The sequence below is a fragment of the Puntigrus tetrazona genome, chromosome 24 (genome assembly GCF_018831695.1).
Source record: "Puntigrus tetrazona isolate hp1 chromosome 24, ASM1883169v1, whole genome shotgun sequence".
NCBI classification, from domain to species: domain Eukaryota; kingdom Metazoa; phylum Chordata; class Actinopteri; order Cypriniformes; family Cyprinidae; genus Puntigrus; species Puntigrus tetrazona.
Window position 1 is genome coordinate 21,118,528 of NC_056722.1, and position 15,384 is coordinate 21,133,911.

General features: G+C 38.2%; 1 protein-coding gene across 1 annotated transcript in view; it reads right to left on the reverse strand.

The window, feature by feature from the left end:
- The window catches only part of col11a1a (collagen, type XI, alpha 1a), a 61,673-nt gene that overhangs the window by 9,290 nt on the left and 36,999 nt on the right, over positions 1–15,384 (reverse strand). Inside the window, exons 40-55 of the mRNA XM_043225744.1 lie at positions 14,313–14,402; positions 12,276–12,329; positions 9,885–9,992; positions 9,555–9,662; positions 8,688–8,741; positions 8,245–8,298; positions 8,057–8,164; positions 5,834–5,887; positions 5,593–5,646; positions 5,394–5,447; positions 4,684–4,737; positions 3,899–4,006; positions 3,527–3,580; positions 3,239–3,292; positions 2,515–2,568; positions 158–211 (exon numbers count right to left, since the gene is read on the reverse strand). Of these exons, the coding sequence (XP_043081679.1) occupies positions 158–211; positions 2,515–2,568; positions 3,239–3,292; positions 3,527–3,580; positions 3,899–4,006; positions 4,684–4,737; positions 5,394–5,447; positions 5,593–5,646; positions 5,834–5,887; positions 8,057–8,164; positions 8,245–8,298; positions 8,688–8,741; positions 9,555–9,662; positions 9,885–9,992; positions 12,276–12,329; positions 14,313–14,402 (1,116 nt within the window). The remainder of the gene's footprint in view (positions 1–157; positions 212–2,514; positions 2,569–3,238; positions 3,293–3,526; positions 3,581–3,898; positions 4,007–4,683; positions 4,738–5,393; positions 5,448–5,592; positions 5,647–5,833; positions 5,888–8,056; positions 8,165–8,244; positions 8,299–8,687; positions 8,742–9,554; positions 9,663–9,884; positions 9,993–12,275; positions 12,330–14,312; positions 14,403–15,384) is intronic.

Below are 15,384 nucleotides of genomic sequence, written 5' to 3' on the forward strand. Positions count from 1 at the left end.
CATACTTCAGTCCCACAGTGACAATCTTTCCACATGTATTAACAGTGAGTCAGTCTGTCAAAGATGTGCTTTTCTCCCATGGCTCGCTGTGCTTTAATTATGGCAGTGGAGGCTGCGGTATGTGCCTGGGCTGAATTGATTTGGAACGATGCGTTACCTTGGCGCCCTTCTCTCCTTGTCTGCCTTCAGCTCCAGCAGCCCTTGGGGGTCCCTGCGGATAGAGAAAAGGACGTTTTATTTGAGATTTTTTTTCTCTGCTAGGCTATAAAACAAATGGGAAAAAGGTCATGGTGAGACATCACGGTAGCACTTCGGGGATCTTGCTTGATGGCTATTAATGGGCAAATGGATCCGCTTGAAGGTCTTTTGTGTGAGCATATACACATTCTGTTATTTGTAGTCGTGATCCGGGCTAGTTGTCAGATTTTTTCTTTAGTGAATATTTCCTTACAGCATTGGGTATAAAAACTTTTTTTTCCTTAAAGCAATGGCTACTGAACGCATCTATCACTACATCCATTCAAACAATTCATGAAAGAGCAAAAATGTTAAAGGTAACATACAATTTTTTTTTTTTGTGATTTCTGATACATGAAATGTGGCAGCTTGCCCCAGGCTGACATTTATGAAAAATACCATTACCCAGACAAAATATTTTACCTTCTTTTTATATATAAACCTTGTTTGACGTGTTTACATAACAAGGTTGTTGAAAAACTATTTGAATTTAAATTGGGCGATTAAACATTTTTAAGAGGGTTTTCAATTCAATGTTTAAAAAGACCACTGCTAAAGAAAATATCCATTTGCTTAATTGGACTTTTGACCTTATGCTGTACATAGCTACTGAGATAAAAACCTGCTTGACAATTTGCCCTTGTCTTCCCTGTGTGATTTTAATTTAATGAAGAGCAGGAGGAAATCAACTAATGACAGCTGGAAGATTCACCAAATCCAATAATTCTCAAGATAGTTAATAGACTCCCTACTCTCTTGGGTCCAAGACTGAACACAGTCCAAGAAATAAACGCAGAGAGAGAATACGCAAAGGAATCTCCATATTTATTTCCGACCGCAGCCTGCAAAATGCTGAGAAAGCAGAACAGCCCTGCGTTTGATGCAAAATAAGCTCTAGCCGGAATTATTGATGCAGGAGACTTAATTCCACAAGATCAGTCTTCCCGCGACCGTCTTCCTCCTGTAGGATTAAAACACCTTTGCTGATGAAATGGCAGTTTCTCTAGCCACAGTCGGTCAGCCATTGCTATCCTTGTATGCTGATAGGATGTATAATTTTACCAGGAAGCGCTCCATCAAGCATATTGGGAAAGCGAGTAGTGTTTTCTCTACATTTTGCATGAATAATGGATGCGTTTGTGCAAAGAGATGCCATAAAGCTTTATGGAGGAATAATGGGATAGCACAGGGCTGCTTGGGCTGGCTAGTAAAATTCAACCAGAACTGTTTGCCTTATAGTTATAGTACGAGTCTTTACCAGACGGTTCATGATCCCTAGAGAATCCAAAGTGGTAAATACGAGGTCCAAAGTATCAAACGCGACACACACAGCAAAAACTGCCCACTTAGCAGTCAATCCTCCAATGCCAATTATACAAAGTAGGTTAACTTCAAGTAAAACTGAGGATAAGAACTTCGTTAAACGTTTCATTGTTTCATAAATACATTTTAAATACAAGTATATGGCGTTGTGCATCAATGAAGATCTACTGCAAGTACAGTGTAAATTGATATTGTGCACAAGACGAGAGAAAATAATATTTTTTTGCTTGCCGGTTCGATAGAATGGCGTAAGAAAAACATCAGAAGAATCTAAATTGGAAAAGTTTACTTTTTTTTATCCGGAAAAAATATACGTCATTTTCGTGACTGGCGAAACAACACTATTTTCTGAGAGGCGATGAGGTGTCATTTGGCAGAACAAATTTCTCTTGATGTGGCGGTGGGAGAGGATTTTGAATTCCTGTCCCAAATGTGACAGTTATATTTCCTCTTCCTCTATAACATCCTTTACACCGCCGTCCCCTCATCGCTGTCACTCAAACAGGCCCGGGATCAATATAACGTCTGGACTGATTTTCTTCTTTCATCCTGAGAGAGATGTAGGACTACAGTGGAGGAAATGAGTTCTGGCTCCAATGTCGTTTAAATGCTGTTTTCGATTTCAGACTGATGATTTAGTATGCGCTATTCATCATCCTGTGAAGGACTTTGTTTTTTCGGTTTGCCGTTAAACAGTGCGACCCGGGGTGAAAAACAACCGATTATCTGTGCTGATGAGGATGCGTTTTTAAACAAAAATAGTCTTCAATCAATAAATCAATAGCAGTTTTAGTTCATTGTTCAATTCTTAGTGGGAAATACTATTCTGCCTATTCCTTGGAAAACACAAAATATTGATCATTAGGAAAGCGTGATTTTCATGCCAGCAATGTTCAAAAAAACCTGCTAAATGGATGCTGCTGAAAATATAATGGCAGTGAAGACTATACATACTCTTTTGCCAGGAGGTCCCGGTGGGCCAGCTTCTCCAGAAGGACCAGGAGGTCCCTAAAACGGAGAGAAGGAAGAAACTGAATGTAGATAATAGACTTTACGTTTAAAACTAAACTTTTCACAACTAAACTGTCTTTTATCATTTTGTGAAATTAACTGAACACAATTAAGAAACCCTGGGGTTTCAAAAGCATGCCAATGTGGGGTGGATACAAATTTACAAAATTATTCAGCTGTGTGATTGATTTGATTTTAAATGGATAAACTTCTTCTAATCAGAGAAGGGAAGCCGTATGCATTTTTTGAGAAAGTTTGTTGCTCAAAACAAACCTCCCCTCATTAAATTTTCATAGAACTGTAGCTTATAAATGGGCCTCGCAATGAGACTCTCAACGCTAGACGTTCACATTTGTAAACCTGGAGATTCAGATGCATTGAATTTAACGGTAAATTAACCAATTTTCCTGCACTGGAAAATTCTAATTGCTATAATAAATGTTAATAAGGACTGCAATTTATAGGCTGCCACTGTAAGCTAAGGCAATTATATCTGACTTCCACATATACAAAAGTTTATTAATCTATCTGTACTGTATATATACTTATATGATAGGACAAACAATGCTCTGCAATTTAACGCATACAGCAGGAAATTATAATGGAAGTCAAACATACTGTATAATTGAAAAAGTAATTACACCACCTAAATATTGTTGATACTCACAGGTTGACCAGATTCCCCATCCTCTCCTTTTTCTCCTGGGCCTCCATCTATTCCCTGATAATCCACAATATTTCAGACACAAATAAATTGACAATTGGAAAAAAAAAAGCGAATGCCTTGCTTAAGACAGTTTAACAATTTACAATCAATGGTAAATACATGAAACAACCATTTTTTAATTTAAATAATAATAATAATAATAATAATAATAATAATAATAATAATAATAATAATTAATAATAATAATAATAATTTACAGCCCTTTTAGTGATGTATTTTGACACTTACAGCAACACCTGGCTCACCAGGTGGACCTGGGTCTCCAGGAAAACCAACAGGGCCCTGTGGTAACAGATTGAAAACACAGGTTTAAACAGGGGGATATGTTAATAACTTAAATGTCCTTAACAAATATTAGGACCTACAAAACTAAATGCATCAATTAGAGACACAGTGACAATTCAGTTGAATTACAATCTTTATTATTAATCTTGGACACATATAGTACTCAAAAAATGTCTAAGTAGTGTTTTAATCAGCATAATTCATCTAAAATGATTTTTTTTTGTTTCAGTAAGGCTCACCTCATTGCTGTAATGACATATAAGCTTTTATGCTTTTTATACGTGCATAAGATCTCATGCTAGTTGTCACACTTACAGGATTACCCTTGGGTCCATCATCTCCAGGGGGTCCTTTGGGACCTGCAGGTCCAGCAGCACCAGAGGGACCAGCTTCACCTTTCTCTCCTCGCTCACCTTTTGGGCCCTGCAGCATATATAACAAAGATGAAAGGGCAGAATAAAGAGCCCTGAGGCACTCCATGAACAAAAGCACCCTGAGAACAATGAGTGCAGCCACGCTCTACATTCCGATATAGTAATTCAAAAGAGTTAATCAGCCATTCATGTCGGTATTGACAGGTTAGAGTTTTGACAGGCTGTAATTTAGATATTCCAAAAAATAACAAAGTTAACTTTTTTTAGCTTTAATCATCAGATTTTTTTTCCCCACTGATGACTTCCCACTTATAATGTTACTTAAGGTTTCTGAACACCAACCAGACATTTTTTTTTTTTAATATGGTAATGGACAAGTCATAATTTAATGTATTTCCGGTGTCAGAACTGTTGTTTTTTCAAATTTGTTTCAATACATGGACATTTTTAAGTTACAGTATATAATGTACAGTATATAAAATTGAAATTTTGTTATTGTTTATAGAAAAAACTGACAACGGTGTGAGCAAAATTTAATTGCAAACTTCACTGTTTTAAGCATTTCATTATATGATGAAAGGAAACCCCTTTATTGGAATCATTCCTGCAATTTACCAACTCACTTAGTGTGGCCGCTTAATTTGAGACAATCAATAAAGCCTGAGAAGCTTACAGGAAGTGATTAACCGCACCATCACACAGATCTTTCTCGAAAACTTCACTTACCCCAGGTCCAGGCTCGCCAGGAGGTCCAGGGTTTCCAGCTTCTCCTTGCTCACCCTGTAAAGAATATTGCAAGTTATAAGTTATTACACGGCACCATATAATTATGCTATATGATGTTCCATTTGACTCGAAATTCCAGCCTTTCTAGCAGTCAACTAGGCAAAGTGCAAACAAATCATACTGAAATTAAAGTTGAACTTCCATTTGTGGAAATTCCTGATTTAAATCTGGTTTCTTCAACTTCAGACAATTAGTAGCATTGCCATTTGGTTTCTTTATACGTCATCTTCACTGTTTTCGAAAGATGACTGAAGATCAATCTGAGATGTCAAGTAGACGGAATGAATCATAATTGCTATTATCTAAACAAAGCTTCATGTAGCTTCTTTGTTGCTTGTCTGGGCTGTAGTGGACTCAACGTTTGGCTCCTAATGGATGTAACATCATGGTGACCTGTTACATATTCTAAATTCATCTCCACAGCCAGCCACAGTGTTAAATATTGATGGCCTGTGGGCCTGCCAAATAGCAGTGAAACGGAGGGGGATTATCAGATCTGCGGTAATGTAGGCATTAATCGTTTTGTTATACTAATTCAGACAAAAAGATGACACGAATAATAAATTAATGAAGTCTGTAACAGAGATTTGAAACAGAACCATAGCCACCATATTTTTGGCAATGAACACGAAAGCTGGGAACACTCTTACCTTCTCACCTACAGATCCCATTCCTCCTATTCCACCAGGAGGACCTTGTGGACCCTTCAATAAAAGAAGTCGATTTGTTAAGAGGCATACCATTTATATTGTATAACCATTAACTCTAGAGCCATTTAGTTAAACAAAGTGGTGTAATTAATGGATTTGCTGATGGGATAAAATGTTCAGTGGTGAGAGATGGTCTTACGTCAGCACCGGAAGGACCTTGAGGACCTCTGGGACCAGGTGGGCCAGGGGGACCCTGTGGCGAAACAAGAAGAAAGACAAATGAGACTTTACTAATAACTGTAGGTTAAACCATAAAAAATGGATAATAAAATTATATAAAACAAAATAGCAAAATAATATTAAGTCATGTGAAAGGCAGTTCATAAATAATAAATACGTAATAAAATAACGATAGTTAGTAATTGGTTACAACATCTTACCATAGGACCAACGTCTCCATTTTCCCCTTTCTCACCAGGTGGTCCAGGAAGACCCTGTAAAAAAATAAAATAAAAATGATAATATATATTAATAACGTAAATGCCCATATATTTATATACTATAATACATTGACATCAGCAGCAGTGCAAATAAAGGTTCAAAAACACACTGTTGCAGTGAGGCACTGAAATGGTCCCTCTGATGAAAAGAGAAGAATAATCTGGCCCAGACGCAGTTACCGGAGGACAGCAATAATGCTTCATTTCAGAATTGGCGGAGAAAGGCAAAAGGGCCATATGGCAAATGGAAGAAGCAGAGGCGGAGTACAGGAGTGTTTATTGAGTTTCACTGTCTGTCATCTTGAAATCCAAGAGAGCAGCTAATATTCTTTGTTAGATTTTTAGACCATGTTCAATGCGAACACTATATTGTTTGTCACCTTTTTATAGGTGGTGAATGGTGAGGGGTGAAAAACGTAGAGGACTTTCAGGGCTAAGCACAATATGACAGCTATTTTACCCAGCACAAAAACCCATCTATGCACATTTACCAAATATGTCCCCAGAGCAGCACAAGTTTCATTTGAACATTTGGGGAAGGACATGTCCCCCATCAAACCATTGTTCCCTAAAAATGCACCTTGGACTTAAGCGAAACACATTTTGAATCACTTTTGAGCACTATGAGAAGAAAACGGGCCACCGAAAATAAGTTTTTGTGTTTATTTTGACACTGCTCTCTGCTAAGGGGCTAGCTGACAAATTCATACCGTTTTTCAACTTAATTAATGGCCAATTAAATGTTTTTCCCAGCAGAAAAGGTGAAACATCCATCAGTGAGAGTAACCAGGGAAGTCCAAAATACTATATCATTAGAGACCTCGGATGAAACACACCTGTGCTGGCGAATAAACAACCTAGGCATGTGAACCCGGTATCATATGTGTTTGATCCTTGACATTTACTCCCTAATTGCCTCGACTTCGGGCGCTGCTTATTCAAAGTCGTTTCTTCGTTAGCCGTAACATGTCAGGAGTGAGGACATCTAAAGTCTAATTTTGTCTGATATTTACTCGCCCAATACCCACGTGCCCTGCGGACTTGGCAGACCATCACGTTCTCGCTGACTGGTAAGAGATCTCATCGGGGCAGAAGCCCTTAGTCAGAGACCATTAACATAAACACTCATTACAGCCTGAAGGGTGTGTGTTCACTGCTCTAATGTCTATTGGACCGGGTCACTAAATGCAATTAATAAAATCCAAATGGAAGTGCATTACGCCCAATTAAAACTCAATTGAATCAAATGGCTCCGAGATTTGGTGGCGTAAGAGGACTATAGGAGCAGTCGATGTTGCTCCATTACAGCAATGACTCGCCTTCAGAGGAATCAGCTAATTGATGGATAGAGAAATGGCAGAACCTTGAGGCTTCAGATCGTAATGTGATCAAATGAAAAGAGAGAGATGAGATGATTAATATAAATCTTCTACAAATACAGTGTTTACCACTCAAACATGACATGACTGCTAATTTGCATGGTTCAAAACAAGGCAACTAAATTATGTGTTGACTGTCCAAAGAAAAATCCTATACATATATATCTTATGTAATATACACATATATATTAGTCTCTTTTTTTTCTCTCTCTCTCTCTCTCTCTCTCTATATATATATATATATATATATATATATATAGAGAGAGAGAGAGAGAGAGAGAGAGAGAGAGAGAGAGAGGTCTGAACATGTTTGTTTAAATTTTTCAAGAATGCAGTCAGTCAATGCATATGCATAAATATTGATTTAAATTGCCTTTGCGACAAATGTGAGAACTGCTATATATTGCTAGCCTCTAGTTAAAATTACTATTATATTCCACAAAACCTTTTCCACCTTTAATAAATTCACCAATTAGTAGCATAATTAAAATGTTAGCAATTATATTACCAGTAAACCGACAGTTTTTTTTTAAACGGTTAATGCAATGAACCCTGCTCGTGCATGTCTGTACCGAGTCTGTACTTATTCACAGGGCGATTCCAGCAGAGGGAGAATCAAAAGGAAATCAATTCACATCTCAAACACCTCCCAATGCATCTACTGCCCAGGGCCACCAGTTAATGTTGTTTGCGCAGCATTAGTCTGAGTTACCATGGGACTGGGTACTCGGTGCTACACAAAATAAAAATGTTAGCTTATATTTGGGCTGTCATTGGCACTCACCTGCAGACCGATGGGACCAGGAGGTCCAGGGAAGCCTCGGGATCCTTCATCTCCCTTCTGTCCAAACATACCCTGCTGTCCACGAGGACCTGGTTCACCATCACCTCCCTGAAAAAGACATTAGTCAATGCTTTTCCTTGTGCGTAAAGTCACAAATAATAGTTTTTGTATGTGAAGTTAAGACGTACAGCAGGTCCTGGAGCTCCAATAGTTCCCTGAAGACCAGGTGGTCCTGGAGGACCCTAGTGTACACAATAAAGGAGGTGATCAGAACAACAGAGCTGAACTAAGAGATGGGAAATCTTACAAAATGCAATAATCCTGTTTCCTTAATCAATCAAATACTGGTTCTTTTTGTACTTTTGAGGTAATTATTTGCTTCAGTTAGTTAATTTCAAGTTGGGCATGATCGTACGTGTGATTAAAGTTAAGAACTGCGTAAACTAATTCAGTGATTGACAATTTGAATATGTAATTCATGGTTTGTGGTTGTTACAAATAAATTAATTCAACCGGTTTGTACCATTCATTCAATTGTAAATCGGACTATACTGCTTGTGCTGTATGTTTGCTTTTGCATGCAAATTGTACTGTGTGAATAAATATGGATTTTACAGTCGAATTTACTCACGTGTTCGCCTTTGTCGCCTTTGCTTCCCTTCTGGCCTGGTTCTCCCACTTCTCCCTGAAAAGGTTTTAAAATCAGTCATGCAATATCCATTTTGGCTTTTTAAAACTATATAACAGATAAATCACACACCGGTGAATATAACTGAAAGAAGCTCCATGTCAAAGTAAACCATTTACTGTGCAGTAAAAGATATGACATTGCCGTTGACCTGCATGGAGTTTTACTGTAAATGAAATGATAAATATTGTCTCTGAACTAACAGACATGGCCAGATAAAGCATTTCTACAACATATTCTCGGCACGTAAGCCCATGAAGCTTGTTAGAGGATACTGATGGAGAGACAACATTTATGGTACCCTGCACTAATTTGATTATGGGCCGCCTTTGCTGATGATGATGGATTGGCGGCAAGGGAGAGTGACAGAGAGATAGGCGTGCGTTTCAGATGGCCGTACAGTGTGTGTTTGTGATGATGAAGAATAATCGCTGTCTTAAAAGTGAGGGCGAGGAATTCTGGGAAAAAAGATGTGAGAGATACTAAAGTGATAAGAGAAAAATAATTTTCTTGTATTCTAGTATATTTAAAAAGTACAACATTTAAGAAGCAACACTCTAAAAGTGTTCTTCTTGAATTAAGTGTATTTTACTTTCTTACCTTTATTTCTAATTTTAGTGAGATTCATGCAATTTGCTAAAAGGATAAGAAAGATGTATTTTCTTGACTCATTTTAATTTTTTGGTGGTGTACACCTGTTAATGTAGCTTTAGAACTTGATGAAAACACAAACAATTGTGAATTCTTCAGGAGCTTAATGCATCAGCTAACTTTGGTTAATGTATTAATGTAATCAAAACTACAGTCAACCTTGTCACCATCTTCTCCAGGTGGACCCTGAGGTCCTGCTGGACCTGGTAGACCAACTGGACCTTGTACTCCATCCCGACCGGCTGGACCTGGAGGACCTCTCTCTCCCTGAAAAAAAATACAAAATGATTTTTCAGTTTCCAAATCACATTATGAATTGCAGCCTTAAGCACAAACATTTTTTACATTTGCTGAAAAATACTAAAAAGGTGGAGGCTATGCTGTTACTGTGCTATAACAAACCTTAAATTATTCACTGTCACTCATGAATGTATTATGTAATATAATAAAAACAAGTGTATCATTTTAATATCTAATCAGCACAATTACCGGTGCGCCCTTCTCTCCAGCAGGTCCCGGGGGTCCCTGAGGTCCAGTTCGTCCGGACAGGCCAATGGGGCCAGCAGGTCCTGCTGCTCCTCTCTCACCAGGGGAACCCTATTACAACCCGTGATTTAACATATTTATCTCGTAGATACTCCATAGACATACATGCTACACAAGACCACATTAATATGCTTCTAAAGATCTGCCGTACCTTATTCATTAGTTATGTATAAAGGATTAAACCGGTCTCTCCCAAGCGACCACCACAGCACATCCTTTTAAGGATGTATTTTTAGTGCTGAAAATCCAAATGAGGAGCTTTTGCTTTTGAATGATTTTGCTCTAGCTCCCCAAAAATCAAGACATTTCAGACAATTTTCGGACAATTTATCCTTTCAACTGCATAAATAATACCATAAACAACTGCAGAGATACACCACTTTTTAAAGGTACGTGTCTTTTTTGATGTTCAACCCAGTCAAAATTACTCCGAACACAAATAGCGCTGTGTAAAACTATGCTGAGGCACAATATGTTTACTAGATGACTAGATGATGATGTTTGGTGGTTGCTAAGGTGTTCAGAGTGCTTTTACATTTTTTTTTAATGCAAATGTTTGGCTGTTGCTATGCAGCTGCTAACAAGTTCTCAGTGTTTTTTAAACATGTTGCTGTGTAGGTGCCATGGTGTTCCGATTGTGTTTGATGTTGTTATGCTGATGTTAGGCTGTTGCTATGCAGTTACTAAGGTGTTCTGATTGTTTTTGATGTTGCTATGCAGTTACTAAGGTGTTCTTATTGTTTCAATGTTATGCTGATGTTGGGCTGTTGCCTAGGTGCCCTCTGTTTTTAACAACTTACTATGTTGATGTTAGGCTGTTGCTATGTGGTTACTAAGGTATTCCGATTGTTTTTGATGTTTTTTATATGTTACAATACAGATATTAGGCGATAGTTTTGCAGTTGCTAAGGAGTTTTCTGTGTTTTTGACATGTACCTACACAACTTTTAGGCTGTTTCCATGCAGTTGCTAAGGTGTTCTAATGTTTTTTAATGCTATTAAGCTAATGCTTGGATGTTGCTATAGTATGGTTTTTTAACATGTTTCTATACAGATTTTAGGCTGTTGCTACTGTAGGTAGTTGCTAAGGGGCTCTCTGTGTTTTCTCATGTGTTGTTGCTGTTTTGAGGTTGCAATGCAGTTGCTAAGGCATTCTAAATATTCAATTTACATTTACATACATAGAAGCAATCTTTTAACATGTTACTATGCTATGGTGATGTTGTGGCTGCTAAGGTGTTCTGAGTGTTTTTACCATGTTACTAATTGAATTTTAGGCTTTTGCTATCTGGCTGCAGAGGTGTACTGGTGGTTGTCAATGTTATTACGCTAAAGTTAGGGTGTTGCTATTTGGTTTTAAAATGCTTTGGATTTCCCCATCATATCTGTGGTGCAAGCCATGCAGGAGCCTTTATGCATCAAATTGCACCTATGAGTGACCATTGTCTTTGCAAGCACTGCTAATTAAATCATTGCACAGGGTCAAAACAGAGAATCTTCAACACATGTGGATGAAATTGCCCAAATCTGGATAATGTGTTATGGAAAGTGCAAAAAGCTTCCATACAACAGAGCGTCACAAGCTGTTGAAAGAACAAAAAAAACTTCCTGTTGGGCACCAAATCTGCTCTTACTAGTGGGCGAACATGCCCTTAGACTTCTTATCTCTCTTTCTAAACGTGGTTTAATTTGTAGACCCCTGCATCTTCATACAAATGCAAATGTATCCTTTATCGGACTGACACAGCTGAATTTAAAACTCCTCAATGACTTTTCATCCATCCATTCTAATCTGGCAGCACACTGTCAAGGCCTGAAAAAGAGCAATTATAGGGTGACAATACTTATCTTTTTTTCCTTAAGAGAAATGAATCAGTGAAGAAAAGAATGTGGTTTTAATTCAAGAAACTCTTGAGGACATTCAACGGCATGCCCGTCACATGAAATCTAATGAAACAGCTATGGTATAAAATGTCAAGAGGAGGTAATTACAAACCAGTTCTGTGAATTTATCTCGAGACACTCTGGTGGTCACCATCACACCCTCTAGTGTTAGCTAATGCCATTGCATGAGGCACTGTGGGAGACATTGATCCAGCTCTGTTTGCTTCGGTATCTCTTGTTTATTGAGAGTATAAATCAACTCTTCTTTGTTTGTGTGTGTGTGTTCGGTAGTGAAGAATACTTTTTAAAAATCCTTAATGGTGTTTTTGAGCCTTAGATCTTCCTAACCACTCCCTCAACCCTCTCAGACTCCTAAATATTGAATGTTGCTTTTGAGAGAATGAGCTATTCGCATTGAGTGATGGGAAACCATGGAAACAGAGTACTTACAACAGGACCAGGGGGGCCTTGAGGGCCCTCGGCTCCTTTCAAACCAGGTGGACCCTGCAGAGGGCAAAAGAGAAAGAGAAAGAAGAACAAAATATGAGTTAGTAAACAGGCTTAACAAGAAAGTTCATTTCAAAGTGTCAGCATTCGTTATTTTCCCTTGAGCATTATCCAACACGTTATCTATTGATGCTCAAAGCAGATATAAATATGTACTGTAGGTTTTAGTGCACCGTGCCTGAGCAAATAAATCTACCTGCACAATATCATCAACACATAATGGAGATTTCACACTGAAAGCTTTTGAAAATCCAGTGCGTGTTTGTGGTTGTGCTTTTTTCAACATTGGTACTTTCTTGTGTTGTGACCAGCCATGATCCACAAGCCAATGGTGTTTGCCTACATTAAACCTAGTTTTAGGCATCTCTTGTCCTAAAGTTTGAATCTATGGAAAGATATTTGAGAACTTCTGCTTAAAGGAAGATGGTGCAAAGTTACATTGAAAAATACTCCTGAGATATTACACGAAACAAAGAAAGAGTTTAAAATGAAATGAGGGTAACGGATTTTTGAGATGACAAAATGTACCTATCTATCATTTTTAGAAGAACTATTGCATTCAGCCTGTGATCATAATTACTCTATTTCTGCTCTCTTTCTTGCTCATAAAGTTAACTGCTTCAAATATTACCTGGAACACTGTGGGAAACACAAAACCCTGAAAGAATAATACTCTAATGAATTCATATGAAATCCTATTCTGCAATTACAAGAAATAAATCCAGAGATATGGTGGTCTCACACAGCTCTCAGATTTCACCAACAGCATTGTAAGCTTTTTATTAAAGCGAATGGCTAACCAAAAATTAAAAAATACTTACCCTCATGTTGTTAAAAACGGTTACTTTTAAAGAACCGTTACCTACAACAAGTCCCAAAAAGCACTATAACCAGTCCATATGTAATCTTTAATCCAAACATAATAACATGATTGTGTGTAACTAATCACAAAGTTTTGATTTTCTGTGTAAGCTACTTCTGAAAGTAAGCAAAAATATGTAATAGAAATTATATTTTCAAACTTATAACCATGTTATGACAGACTGTTGCTTCTACTGCTTCTAAACTGATTTTTGTACTATTACAGCACAAACTGACAGTGGGTTTGGTCTCTTCTGACTGTGGCTTTCATTAATCTTCCATATGAGAGAGACATCCACAGAACTCGACTGCCTGCTGGTTCTGCTGCTACTCGATTGATATTTATTGGCCCCCTTTTCTCTCACAGGACAGTTGTCAACTGGGGCACAGTAAAAATCAAAGCGCTGGCAAAAGCTCTCATGTGTGTGTGTATATGTGAGGAGATTTGTGAATCCATGTAAATGAACTTTTGGTCCCATAAATGACACTTATATACTAAAATGAAACTAATAAAAAATATCATGCAGTTGTTTCATGAACATCTTTATAGGTGCATCTCTGTGTGTGTGTGTATGTGTCAGGTCTCATGAAGCTGCCGTTGTGTTTTGTGAGTGAGGGCTTGAGATTGCCTCTCTAAAGGGCAGACACACACGGTGGTCTCAGTAATGACTGTTGCTGTCCTAAGAGAGAGGAAAAAAATCGCCCCAGTAGAAAACAATCAGGCAGTGCATGGAGAGCCAGTCTCTGCCACTGACCTTGAGATCAGGCATCAACAATGAACAAACAACCTCGTCTCCCAAAATCTAATTGGCAACATTTCCAATTAAATCATTCTCTGGGCAGATAATACATATAAAAGACAACAACCCAACCGCTTCAAAAGGTGGCAAAGGGAAAAACGTGAACCGCAGTCAAATTATCATAATGTATCTCTGCATTAAACAATGCAAAGTTAGCTTTTTTTAGAGGTTATACGCCCTATTAAAGACTTTGTGGAGTGTATTTCAGTCCAATTCTGTAGATGTAATGAGCCAGGGCTGCTGTCTAAATCTCTTGTCTACCTCTAAGATTAGGAGGATTTATTGCAGTGATTTATTCGCGATGGGAGCATGATCTTACTGTCACTCCAGGAAGACCTCTCTCTCCTGGGAACCCTCTCAGTCCTGGAGGACCATCTTTTCCTGGACTGCCCGGAGGACCTGGATCTCCCTGTGGACAGACAGTTGGCAATTGAATACTTTATTGAACTTCAAATATAATGAAGAGCAAATTTAGACAGAATGAATTCTCAGCTGATGCTAATGAGCTCCAAACTGATGAAATGATACTGAATTATTGCTAGCTTCAAATCCACCGTCGCCAGCGCTGGCAGGTCGATTCAATTAATATCTCTGACTCACAGTATGATTAAAACTGAAGTGTGTAAATTCTATATAATGAAGCATGTTTTCAAACAGATTGACAGACAGAAAGTAAAATTTGCAGGCCCAAGAAAGATTTTAGTCCACATTTTTGAGGGAATCAAGCTGGAATCGGAATTTGAAAGATTTTATGTAAACGACATTTTATGTAAACGATATTTAAACACATTCAGTACGTTCAAATGTCCAACTAAATTATGCTAATTGCAACTGAAAGATCAAATTTTCTAAATCAAAAAAACGACACAAAAGACTGAACGCTGGTAGCTCCAAATAAATTGTTGTTCATCGTTTTAGAAACAGTTAATACTTCAGCACAATTAAAACAAGCCTGCCTAAAACAAGTATTAAGAATACTAAAGTGTCTTGAGGGGCTAACAAGTGCCTTCGAACAGTAAACTGCAATCAGACAGGCCTGCCCTGCCTGCTCGAGAGTGAATTTTGAGATTTAAAATTGCTAGAAAGCTTAACACTGTTTTAGCCATTTGAAAGACGACCTCCACTTGACCTTAGTGTCTCTGCATTTTGATTGGGCCACTGAAAGTGTCATATTCAGCTAATAAGACGAGGAAACAAACGAGCGAAATCAGGAAAATGACTGCAGAAAGACCGTGAGTCTGACCGCTCAGACTGTGGCAGCATACTCTGCCTCCGGGGTGTTCACTCACGTCTGACAGCCTGTCTGAAGTGGGCCGATCAAGCTGATTAAAGTGTCTCCGTTTAGGAGTGGCAGAAATTGAAACGGAGACAGGAAGGTTGGACACTCAGAG